At 44.0% G+C, this 12472-nt stretch overlaps 1 protein-coding gene across 7 annotated transcripts in view; it reads left to right on the top strand.

Moving 5' to 3' along the window:
• Positions 1–12472, top strand: part of CACNA2D4 (calcium voltage-gated channel auxiliary subunit alpha2delta 4) — a 171079-nt gene that overhangs the window by 141901 nt on the left and 16706 nt on the right. For 4 of the 7 annotated variants that reach the window (XM_045002242.1, XM_045002241.1, XM_045002238.1 and 1 more), the window contains 3 exons: positions 700–714; positions 3689–3733; positions 5002–5064. In XM_045002242.1, coding sequence (XP_044858177.1) covers positions 700–714; positions 3689–3733; positions 5002–5064 — 123 coding nt within the window. Of the gene's footprint in view, positions 1–699; positions 715–3688; positions 3734–5001; positions 5065–7509; positions 7630–12472 lie in introns of all 7 variants that reach the window. The other 3 variants (XM_045002244.1, XM_045002240.1, XR_006576310.1) reach the window with 2 other exon arrangements.

The raw sequence follows: 12472 nt of genomic DNA, 5'->3' as shown, positions 1-12472 counted from the left end.
ATAACTAGAGCATTTCCTGGGTATAAGGAGGAGAATGGAAATGCCTTTTTGTTACCAGCAAGGGGCACTCTCAAAATATTAGGGAATATGGGCAGCACATTGTGGGGAGGAGTCTCATCGGACTGAAGATGCAAAGAATGAAATGTCTGCCTGGTGCCCACAGAGGGAACTGTTACTAGGTTAGAATTATTCTGGTTTGAGCTCAGGAAACTTATCTCCATGACTGGAGAGCCTGAGGGGAATGGGAAAGGATTTTTATTGCCATTGGTGGCAGAGGGAGGGCTCTCGGCAGGCTGGAGACTGAGGTGCCCTGTGTGTATGTCTAACAGGATACCTGGCAATAAGAGATTCCCACAGAGTGAACAGGAGCTCGTTGGAGGTTTATCAAGGGGGGTTATTGAAAGGAGGTTGTACAAGAACCTTCTGGGGGACATGGCCCCAGAAAGTAAACACATATTAACATACATTCATTCCCGGGGTGAAATGAGCCTGGGAAGAAAGACTAAAGAAGCTGAAGGGTGGTTCCTGGGTCAGGGATGAAGCCCTGTTTCTAACACTTACTCATGTGAAAGAAGAGTTTGCCTAACTTACTGGCACTAGCTAGCAGTTCAATAAGGAGTCATTAATGAACATTTTGTTTTTTCTCTCCACATCTCTCCTGCATACTGCACTGCTCCACATACCCACACTCCCGCCCAGCCCAATGACACTGATGTAAGTAGACAGGAGCTCAGGACAGAGAGAGCTCTCAGAGTTCCCCACTGTGTCTCTGCCTATGTTGTATGATGCTTTGTTTCATGTGTATTTTATATGTCATTGTATGATACATGCTGTCCCTTGCCTCTAGTAGCTGGCGACAGTCTAAGCCCACTTAGCTTGTGTTTTTCTTTGCAGTAACTAAGTGTCTTTGGCAAACCTTAAAGTAGATTGGGTTGCAGTGATTCAGAGACCCACCCAAGAAACCACAGAGCCTGACGTGGATTGGTCCCTTGGGAAGTAGTGATGCAGAAATGTTTGAAGCAGCAGTCCCAAAATAAATGGGGAGCACACATTCAATTATCCCCATCGCTGTGGTTTTCTCACGTAAATTTCCTGCTCTTTTTCGAGCAGAATGAACAAAGGTGATTCTAATCTCACTCCCACTGCTGCAAACCCAGAGTCATTCCAAAGGCTTTAAGAGAGTTCTTCCGGATTCACACCTATGCCGAGATGAGAATCAGTCCAAATGCTGCAATGTAAGCATGTAGAGGGGAGCACATGAATTGGGAATGGGTCTTGTGGCCTTTCAGCAGGGCCGCCCAGAGGATTCAGGGGGCCTGGGGCAAAGTGGGGGAGCTGTGGTGCTTGTACTCACCTGGCCGCGGTCCGGGACTTCGGCAGCATTTCGGCGGCGGGGGGCCCTTCAGTCGCTCTACGTCTTCGGCAGCACTGAGGAGCCCCCCACTGCCGAAGACATGGACCACCGCTGGGCCAGGGCTCGTGGGGCCCCTGTGGGGCCCAGGACAAATTGCCCCACTACCCCCCCCCCGCTCTGGGCGGCCCTGCCTTTCAGGTTGAAAATAATTCTTCTGGGTTTGTTAGGGATTCTCACCTGAACTCTTGGGTTTCGTCAGATTCTGCTGCATCACTCTTCTCTGGGCCAGTCCCCGACTGGCCACTGACTGGATGGTACAATCCTAATTGATACATTCAAACTTCCCCTTGGAAGACTATCCACTTTTCCATCTGTACATTATTAGAAAACTCTTCCCTGCTGCCCTCATCGACAGGCACAATAACATTATAAATAGATTTAAACTAGAGCTAGGAGCAAACCAACACCCGGGACCTTTACTTTGCAGGAGGGGCTTGAAATCTGAACATGGATCTGGACTTGAATTTTGTAAGTGGCCCCTGACTTTATCTAGGCTGAACTAAACCCTCAGATCTGAACAGCCTTAACCTTGAGGTGTCTGAAATCTGGATCCAGATATTTGCAGCTTGTACCCGTATCTGATTTACACAAACTCTCACACTCCTGAAATGTTGTTACAGTCTAATGAAATTCCATTGCTGGGCGATGGCGGAGCTGGTAGTTCTGAGAGATCACTTCAACCCCTGAGCTAAAAGACACAATGAGTCAAGAGACACAATGGGCCCAAACTGTCCCTTGGGTTAACTCAATTGACTTCACTTTGGTTTGTTAATCTTCATCCCTATGGGTAATACTCTTGGGTTTATTACGACCATATTTCTCAGCCACACAAACCAGAGCAAATCCAGAGTGACGTCTAGGGCTGCCACTTTTTTGTATATGTCATGTGGGGATGAAATAATCCCATCATGACAAGGCAACATTTGCACCGTCACATCATAAAAGTGGACCAGGTAATGTCATTGTCTATTAAACCATTATCAAGATGTGAAGAGCGGATGTAGTTGTGGCAACAGCACAAAGCCCTGGAGCCTGAAACAAACTGAAAATTCTTTTATCATCCTTTGAAATATGCTTACAGGACACAGGATGGCTCCATGGAAATAGCACTCTGTACTGCAGAACTCGAGATGAGAAACACCACTAACAGTTTTGCTGTGGTTTGAGAGGCCGATTTACCCACAGCTGTTCAGAGACGGCCAGGAAGGGCAGACGGAGAGGGGCTTATTTTTTTTATAGAATTTATTGCAGTTTTAAAATAATCAGCAGCGGATCCAGAGTAGGCAAGGCCTGTCATCTTTGTCATTTATTCTTCCCCACCTCAGGAAAGCCAGAGAAGGAAGGGGACCCGCGTAGAGAAATTGGCAACACTGCGTCAGCTTTTCCCCCCCCCTGCCCCCAAGGAAAACAACAGAAAGAGACAGACACACACACGGAATAGTTATGAAATGAATAAGCACTTGAAGGCTTTTGTTACTCACTGTTTAACTCCTCCTGTCCTAGCCAGTTCAATGGTGTGACACACGTCAACTCTGGTAGCCGTAGATCCTTGAATGAAACAAATGGATGGTGCCTGAGGCTGTTGGAGCACATTCGCATTCTATTGTGTCATTAGTTGTCTGGAAAAAAACACTGCCTGAGAATAATGCATCCCTAAAATGTAATGCCTTTATTTTGGGCAAGATGTTATGAGATATGAAAATGCACCCTACATTTTCTCTCCAATGTATAATTATTTTTGTTATTAATACTAGAGGGATTGATTCTGCCACCCTTGCACTGAGGGCTTGCTATGCAGTCAGCGCGTGGCAAGCTAGGCTGTGAACATACAGTGCTCTAGCCTGCCACACATTAACTGCCCAGGCGGACCCCGCTACAACACACTAGAAGTTCCCTTAAGCCTGGTTCTGCCTCCTTATCCACTGTGAGCAGGACCTAAGTGTAATATTCAGTGGAGACAATACTGTTTATTTTGAGGAATTAGACTGTGGGTAGAGGGCAGAACCATTACTGGCCTCCTTGGCAGGCGTTAAGTGTGTGCTGCTTAGACAGTCTATTTCAAAATGGTAACTAAGTCGTTGACCTGTACCCAGCTGTAAGATGTAGATCCTTTGTCTGATGTCCATCCCCTTGAGGCTAATGAGATAGACACTATCAGAGGGGTAGCCGTGTTAGTCTGGATCTGTAAAAGCAGCAAAGAGTCCGTGGCACCTTATAGACTAACAGATGTATTGGAGACTCTGTCATCATTTAATTTCTCCTGTTCCTTTCCAGTGCAGTGGCGTGGATGGCGCGTGTCCACTGAGCTGTCAGGATGATGTAAGTTTCATTGAGTTCGTTAAAGGGTCTCTGTGAGGATTATGGGGTGAGGAGGTCATTGGCCGAGGGCCTGCTCCCACTGAAATCAGTGGGAGTCAAGGGTGCTCAACACCTTACAAGAGGTGCTCAGCAGGACCACAACCAGAGCCAAACATTCAGTGTAGGGCTTGACCTAGCACCAAGTCCTGCAGGGAGCTTGTCTGGGTCAGGGGAAATCACCATGGTACAGCATGTGGGGCTCAGAGTGCATTGATCTTCTCTCTGATTTGGTCAGTAGATTCTAGTGGCTGCTAAGAAGAATGCCTGTTAGAGAAGCCCCTCATGTTTTCCATTCTCCCTATGTTCATGCCATTCGGGGTTTCCACTGGCTGCTATACCATTGGAGCCCAGCTGTGTTCTGGAGAGAATGTCCTGTCCTGTCAGCAGTGGGGTCAGAGGAGAATCCTCTTTTCATGCTCAGAGAGGGTCTCTTCTGGATCCTGATCTCTTCCTCAGTCTGAGACAATAGGATAAACTGCAAAATATAGACGATCAAGATTGCCCATGAAATGGTGGATCTTGACCAGGGTCCTCTCACCCTTACCTCAGATTTTTTGCCTCTGGAGAATCTGGAATCTTTTTCTCTTGAAAAAAAAATCTAGATGGAGGCAGGATCATCTCTAGTGCTTACAGCAGAAGAACTGGTTGTCAGGAGTCCCAGGTTCTGTTCTTCATTCTGCCACTGACTCACTGTGTGACCGTAGGAGAATTATTTAGTCTTTGTGCTCTGTTTCCCCATCTGTGAAATGGAGACCGTAACAAGGGTTAACTCACTATTGTTTGTAAAGCACTTTAACATCTGCAAGTGGAAAGCACTGGATAAATGCAAAGTATTATTACTATTCTATTAAGAAGAGTGCTGTCTGAACTCCCTTCCTTTTCTGACAATGTGTAGTGTTTTCTTAAATATTGTTTATATTACAGTAATACCCCACACAGACATAGTAAATGGCAGACTCTTTGGGGCAGAGACTACACTTTAAATACTATAAGCAAAGCGGACACAGGGTGGGAGGAGAAATGAAGACAGAGAGGGGAAGTGATTTGCCCAGGGTCACATACCAGGCTAGTGGCAGAGCTGGGAATAGGACCCAGGTATCCTGAGCCCCAGGACAATGCCCTGTCCACTAGGCTATACTACCTCCCCTGTTATACTAGTAACGATAAACAACCAACCATAACCAAAGTGCCATCTGTAATTTCACTTCCTTTCCCTTATATCTCTGCAGAATCTGAACTGCTTCCTCATTGATAATAATGGGTTTATATTCATTTCCAAGGGACCTACAGAGGTAAGAGGGCTCAGACCTGCTTATGTAATAGAGGGGAGAGTTCACTTGCAACAGCCTCCAGTTATTCAATATGCAGACCCAGGATCAGGGCCCTGCCACAGCCGAATAGGGCATTCAGCACAGTGTCCTCCCTACAACTGGTATTAACAAAGGAGTGAGGGTTTGGAGACACAGAACTGGCCCCGTTTTATCACTTGTCCTTCCAAGCACCAGATCAAACAACTGCTGGGGAGGGGGACTTAGGGTCGACGGGAGGAGATGGAGACATCAGGACTCAGCTGAGAGGCTTCACTGTGTTTCATCCAATCTGCTGGAACCCCTCCCCCCCCCCAGCAATTGGTAAGTGAGTGGGGTCTGGAGGTTACAGCCTAGGGCTATGAGTCAGGAGACCTTAGTTCTGTTCACAGGTGTGGGACTGATTTGGTATATGGCCTTGAGCAAGTCACTCTAGTGCCTCAGTTTCTGCATCTATAAAATGGGGATAGCAATACTTACCTTCCCCTCCCCTTGGGGGCATGGGGAGCCTTCATTAATGAATGCATTAGTGCCTGTGAAGTGCATTGGGACTCTCAGATGGAAGGGTACTAGACAATACAGAATGTTGATATTCTGTCTCTGGGAGTTGGTTGAAGAAATGACTCTAGCTGAATCATTAAGTAAGAGCAGCCACAGTATAATTAAGCTCAACAACCTTGGCGGAGAGAAGGTACCAAAGGCCCTGTGACACTGAACTTTAGCAAGGGAATTTTTAAAGATAACGAAGAAACTAGTCAAGAAGGTTTTTATGTCAAAAGTAAAGAAATAAAAATCCTTACCCTGACCGTGGAGGCTACTGACACAATCTACGAGAGTCGCAAAGGACATTCATTCCCCTAAACTAAAACAGAAGCAGGAAGGCAAGAAAAGAAACAGGATGGTTAAGTGGCTGGGTTCTCAAGCCAAACAAGTGTCCTTCAGAAAATGGAAATCCAGCTCAAGTGAAGCCAATAGAAAGGAGCATAAATTATTTCAGGTACAGTGTAAGGTAGTGTGACATTTCCCAGGGTACAGTCTGGACTGTTGGACAGCTGTGTCCCCTCCATTCTCCAACCTGGGATGCCTCTTACACTGCTTTGCTGTAAGAACATCCACTTCTGGCCTGCTCACACATAGCCTCTAGCATGTAAAATCCCTCTCAGCTACCAAGTATTGAGTGCAGCTCACTAGCCACTCATGAATTAAACTGCAGAGCAACACCTGCAAGCTCTAGTCCCAGACTTATCTCCCAGAGCTATGCATCTTATACTGTCCAGCACACTACTGAACAATGCAAGCTCATAGAAAGTCCATCATTTCATCAAAGGAAAATGATATGCACAGGCCTTTTTAGGCCAAATGGAGTTTTCCCACACACTTTAATCCAAACACTCTGGTTAAGATAAAACAATAAGAGAAGTTTATTAACTACAGAAAGATGGATTTTAAAGGATTGCAAGTGATGATGCATAAAAGTCAGGATTGGTTACAAAAAGAAAAAAAAAGAGTAAAATGCAAGCTAATGGTTAACTTAACAAACTAACAAAATTCAAAGCAAAGGTTTTCCTCACCCCACACTGCAGTAAATTTCGCAGGCTGGGTCTCCTTTCAGTCTCCCCTTAGTTCAGTGTCCTTCAGGTATTCATTGATATTATGAGCAGAGAGAAGGAAGGAAGAGAGGTGAATTGGAGGCCACTGTCTCTCATTTTTATATCACTGTCCCCTCTTTGAGCCAGCTGGGGTGCTGGAGACAAAGTCTCTTGTATATGTGAGTTCTGAACCGTCCCTGTGATGAAATGTAAATTTCTCATTCACACCTTCCTGCTGTTGGAGAATGGCTGCTTAAGCCAGGATAGCTCTTTAACACCGGACTGGGTGTTTGTCTGTCCTTTGTTCCTGAGAAACTGGTTTGGGCCTGCTTTTCTTAACCTGGAGCATGTTACAGCAATGTTATACAGTAGAATCCTATAACTTTACATACAATGATGATACATGTATTTTACTGGAACACTAACGTTCAGCACATTATGAGTTTTCAAATGATACCTTACAAGGCATACTTTGTACAAAAATTATCATAGTCTAGTAAAAATTGTGACCATAGTGGTATAGACTGTCATGGGTAGAAATTAATGAGGAATTTGAAGAGCAAAAAGCCAAAGACAGAAACAAATAAATTCTTTAAGTAAATCAGAAGGAGGAAACTTGTGAGAGAATTTGTACATTTGCTGGACTATTGGGGAATAAAGAGAGCAAGTAAGGACAATTGTTGAGACACTAAGGTCCAAATTCTGATCCCCTTACTTATGAGTATCATCATCTTACAACACCAAGCTCAGTGGGACTGTTTGTGATGTAACGTGCTACTCAGCGTGGGTAAGGTTGACAGAATCTGGCCCTAAATTATTTCTTTATGTCTATCTTCACTAGAGACGATGCTGGGGAGATACATATCCCAAACCTACTCTTTTCAGATAATGAAGATGGGGCACTCTCAGGGATTCCGATGTCAAAAAACGAGATGCAGGAACAAACTCAAACTGAAGAGCTGTAAGTCAGCATGGCCAGATGATGTAGAAAGGAGATGGAGAACGAAATATTTAACCTTCTAACAAAAATATGCAACTTCATTAAAATCCACCCTATGCCAGATTATCAGAAAGTTGCAGATATTGTACCTGTCTTTTAAAAAGACAATGGGGTAATCCTGGGAATAACTGCAGCCTTACTTCAGTACCAGATACACTGGTTGAAGTGATACTTAAAAACAGAACAGTAAAACACCCAAATGAACATGATGAACGGTACACAGCTTCTGTAAAGGAAATTCTGTCTGACCTTCTAGAATTCTTTGTGAGCATCTACAAAATAGTACATAATGGAGAACCAGTTATAATTTATTGGAACTTTCAAAAAGCTTTTGACAAAATCCCTCACAAGGGGCTGCTAAAGAAACTGTGAAGTTACGTGGTTAGAAATAAAGTACTGTCATAGATCAGAAAGTAGTTAGGAGACAGAAAACAAAGAATAGGAATAAATAGTCCATTTACAACATAGAAAAGGTTACCAATGGGATGTCCCAAGGTTCCATAGTTAGACTAGTGTTGTTGAATATATTTATCAATACTCTGGGAAAGGGAAGAAGGGAAAGAGCAAAATGGTGAACGGTGCAGATAAAATTATTTAGGTAAATCAAGATTAGGGAAGACTGCGGGGAACATCAAAAGATCTTAATGAAGCTAGACAAATGGGCAATACAGTGGGAGTTGAAATTCAGTATTGACAGATGTAAGGTAATGCACATAGGAAGGAATAATTTGAACTACACGTATACATTTCTGGGCTCTAATTTAACTCTCAGAAATGAGACCTGGGTGGCACTATGGATATATCAATATAAACATCTGCTTAGTGTACAGTGATGTCAAAAAAGAAAACAAAATGTTACTATGCACAAAGAATGAAGTAGAAAATAATATCGCAAATATTGTAATGCCATTAGGTGAGTCACTGATATGCCTTCACCTGAAATGGTGTGTTTAGTTCTGGCCACCATCTGCTAGAAGATAACAGAAATAGAGGGGCTTCAGAAATGGTTAATAAAATGAGGCATGGGGAGAATTCCACATGAGGAAAGATTGAAAAGATCAGGTTGGTTTAATTTAGAGAGAAGATGAATATTTACACCTATTTACTTTTTTTCATAATGCAAGAACTAAGGGACAGCTAATAAAATAGAAAAAGAAAAAAATTATAAAAGAAAACCTTTGTTTCATTACATTCCAATAACCTGTGGAACTCACTGCCACGAGATTTCACTGAGTCAATAACTTAGTAGACTTCAAAACAGCATGGTCATTTAGATGGTTAATGAGACCATCCACAATTCCATTAGACAGATTAAAAAATATAGAAGGGACATAACCCTCATGCTTCAGGATATAAATCAGCTACCAACTGAGAGGGGGATAGGAAGGAACTTGCCCTTTGGGCAGATTTTTCTGTAAGTCTCCACTGTGGGGTTTCTTGCACCTTCCTCTGAAGCATCTGGTACTGGCTACTGTCAGCCATAGGCTATAGGAATAGATGGCCCCCTGGTCTGCTCTTGCAGGGAAGTTCCTATGTTCCTACTGTTTATAGGTCCGGGGTGGGGTTTTTTTTGACTAAGTTTGACTATTTCTTCATCTTGACCCTCACATGCTTTAAAAAAAAAAAAAAAAAGTTACATTCCTGAAGCCATTTGCCCATGGACAAAGGCAACGGCAGACTGCTTAATGCCATTACTGCTGTCAGTTCTGGGCACATGGCACCTGTATTCCTCTTGTGCTGCCTCTGCATTGCCCCTGGGTCTTATGGAAAATGGGGTTTATGCAAAGCTGTTCTCTGGCAGATCTGACGAGTGAAAAACCTGTCGTTATCGTGGATTTAGATAAATTATAAACATTATCCGCATGCCTCTGCGAGCAGGCATTCTGGCAGGCTCCAGTGCTATCAGCTACTCTAGCTGTTAACTCCCCAGAGCTGGGGAAAATCATCATTTCTCTTCTCAGTCCACAGCTTGCCAATGACTTTTTGTTCATGTTTCATTTGTATTTAGATTGGCTCTTTATTTCACCTGTTACCGTTGGTCTCTAAATTGTTGATTCCTACATAGGATTCCTACAGCCTTTTCCTCTGCGACAGACATCAAACAAATGGCAGCTAGCCAGCCAGGAGACCACACAGGCAGTAAATTTACTAAATCGGGAGCCTGAGGTCTGGGTAGGGCAGCCTTCCTGGTCTGTGTCTGCACACTGGACAGCTCATCAGATTGCAGCCTTTCCCAGCCTGGGTCTCCACACAGTACAACTCACCACACGGCAGCCTTCCTGGATCGCCACATGTGGGGCATCTTAACACAGAGGAGCATTCCTGAATCTGGATTTCCTTGAGGGAACAAGTCAGCCAGCTTGCTACATTGTGTCCCTACTCAGTTAGCTATGTAGGTTATATGTGCCTAGTGCCTGATGCTGATGCCAGTTTTGCAAGTGTATGCCATTTAAATACCGAGGCCAATGTCTGTGTATAAAAGAGAGAAGGACAGAAGTTCTGCCTGCAGTGCTCATCATGCAAAACATACCAGGAAGCGCATCAGATCGTGAATGAGTCTGTGCGGGAGAGTCCAGTGAGTCATGCAGTACTGTGTGTGTCAAGAGGAAGCTCTCCCTGTACCCCATCTGCATCTCAAGACAGCACAAACTGTTACTGCTCTAACATGAACAGTGGTGGGACCCTCGTTCCTATTTCTCCCTGCATTTGGCCAAAGAAAGGCAATCAAGGAACCAGCTTCTTGTTTAAAACAAATAGAACCTGCCAACAGTGTGACACTTCCCAGCATATATTTCAAGATAAAAATAGAGGAAAGTGTCAAAGTGCGTGTGTTCTTACAGTGATGACATGAGCAACTGGGATTGAATTGCCTTAGCTACCCTAGGAGCTGTGAGATCTTCTCCATCATGTCTCCTCACTCCATCCTGCTGCTGTCCTTTGTCTTGATCTGACATCACCCCCTGTCCAGGGGAGATAGCCTAGCTTTGATCCATGTGCTGATGACAGGGATTCCACCCACAGATCCAGTAAAGGAGATAGTTTTAAGAACGGACAGTGGATCATGCAAGCCAGGCCTCCCTGTGCCTTGGGAGCTGGAGGGAAGGGGGTGGTCCAGTAACCTCTTCCCAGAGGAAGCAAGAATCATAGTGAAAGCTGAGAGCTGCAGGAGGTTAGGAGTTGGGCTTTAATGAGTGTGAAGAGTTGCTTTGATGAAGAGCAATTTGGGTTTACTAAAAATTGAGTTCTCATGCTATTATCAAGCACACAGTACATAAAAGTACCTAGCTTTGAAAATCTAGTACTGTAGGTCAAAAGGCCAGATCATTGCTGTTTTCTGGATGTACTTTCTGGGCCTTAGTCTCATTTATACTAAGAATCCATTAAATGTTTACATTGCCACTGCAAATGAGAATCAGGCGCTCTGTGCTCAGGAGGAATTGCAGGAACTCAGTAAGACGTCCCAGTATTCCTGAACTAGACAGGCTGCACTCATAGTCCAACCATGGCCCTTTGACCTTGCCATGCCAGCTGCAGATTATGTTGCGTTAAATCCAACTGTTCTGGCTCTCATTACTGCTACAGAATGGTATTAAATGAAGCAGCTGGACCAATAACCACCATAATCAGATTGAAAGAGCCAGTGAGGTGAAAGAGCTACATCTTGCTCAGACACCTTTGACTGTGTCTGAGATTATTAAAATCCAAATTGTGGGGGGAAGAGATGACTGTATGCCTATGTATGTGTGGTGGGAATGTCTGGCTCTTTAAGAGTATTGGGAGGAGATTTTTAACCAAGTATTACTAATGTTGGGTGATTATTATCAAATGATTCTTTGGTAAATCCTCCTGGGACTTCCTAGTGGAAATGGTCACACTCCCACTAATGAAGAATTAATCTCTCATTCACTGTTGGCTGCTAAACTAGTTTCTCATTAGAAAAGGGAATTTTTGCCCAACCTAGAATGGTTCCATAATAGATGGGAGCTAATTCTTATGGAAAAATTAACCCATCAGATCAGTACACTGCAAAATGGACAGAAGACCAATAAGTAACTATTTAGTTACCCTAGCCCATCCTCAGAGAAAGCACACTTGCCAGAAAACAAACCATTGCTTTGACAAATGTTAAACATAACTATAGCAGATTTACTCTGGTTTGTTAGTAAGTAAAGGCAGAATTGTTACTGAGATCAAGAAAATCTCCAGAGGCAACATACATTGACTTGTGTAAAGATTTTACGTCCTCTGATATTGTAATAACCTGCCTAATAGATAATCCTGACTACATCTTTGCACAATGTCTCCCTTAAACAAAAAGTGATGCAGCCATTTTTGTATTTGTTAATATTGCATCTTTGGTACCTGTATGGCTGTGATTTGCAAAACTGCTTATAGTTCTTAAATAAACATGTAACTGCACATACACATTGTGCTCTCTGTCCCCCTATAGTCACTGAACCCACACAGAGATTTAAGAGTCCACTACAGATTTTGAGCTAACATAGCTGGGTCTTTTAGCTCAGGCAGGGGAGGCACTTGCTTTCAGAACCCGTGTTCACAGGTTACAAATATTCACAAGAGAATACAGGCCCCACCTCAAACTTCTCAGCCAGTCAAAAGCTGGAGCTATGTGCAAGGCCGGCTCCAGGCACCAGCACAGGAAGCAGATGCTTGGGGCGGCCAATGTAAAGGGGCAGCATGTCCGGATCTTCGGCAGCAAGTCCCTCAGTCCCCATCAGAGCAAAGGACCCGTAGCAGAATGATGTGGCGCGGTTGAGCTGCCGCCGAAATGCCACCAATCGCG

Source organism: Mauremys mutica, chromosome 1 (genome assembly GCF_020497125.1).
Source record: "Mauremys mutica isolate MM-2020 ecotype Southern chromosome 1, ASM2049712v1, whole genome shotgun sequence".
In the NCBI taxonomy this organism is placed as follows: Eukaryota; Metazoa; Chordata; order Testudines; family Geoemydidae; genus Mauremys; species Mauremys mutica.
The sequence above is the reverse complement of the archived record's forward strand: the minus strand, read 5'-3'. Positions and strand labels throughout refer to the sequence as shown.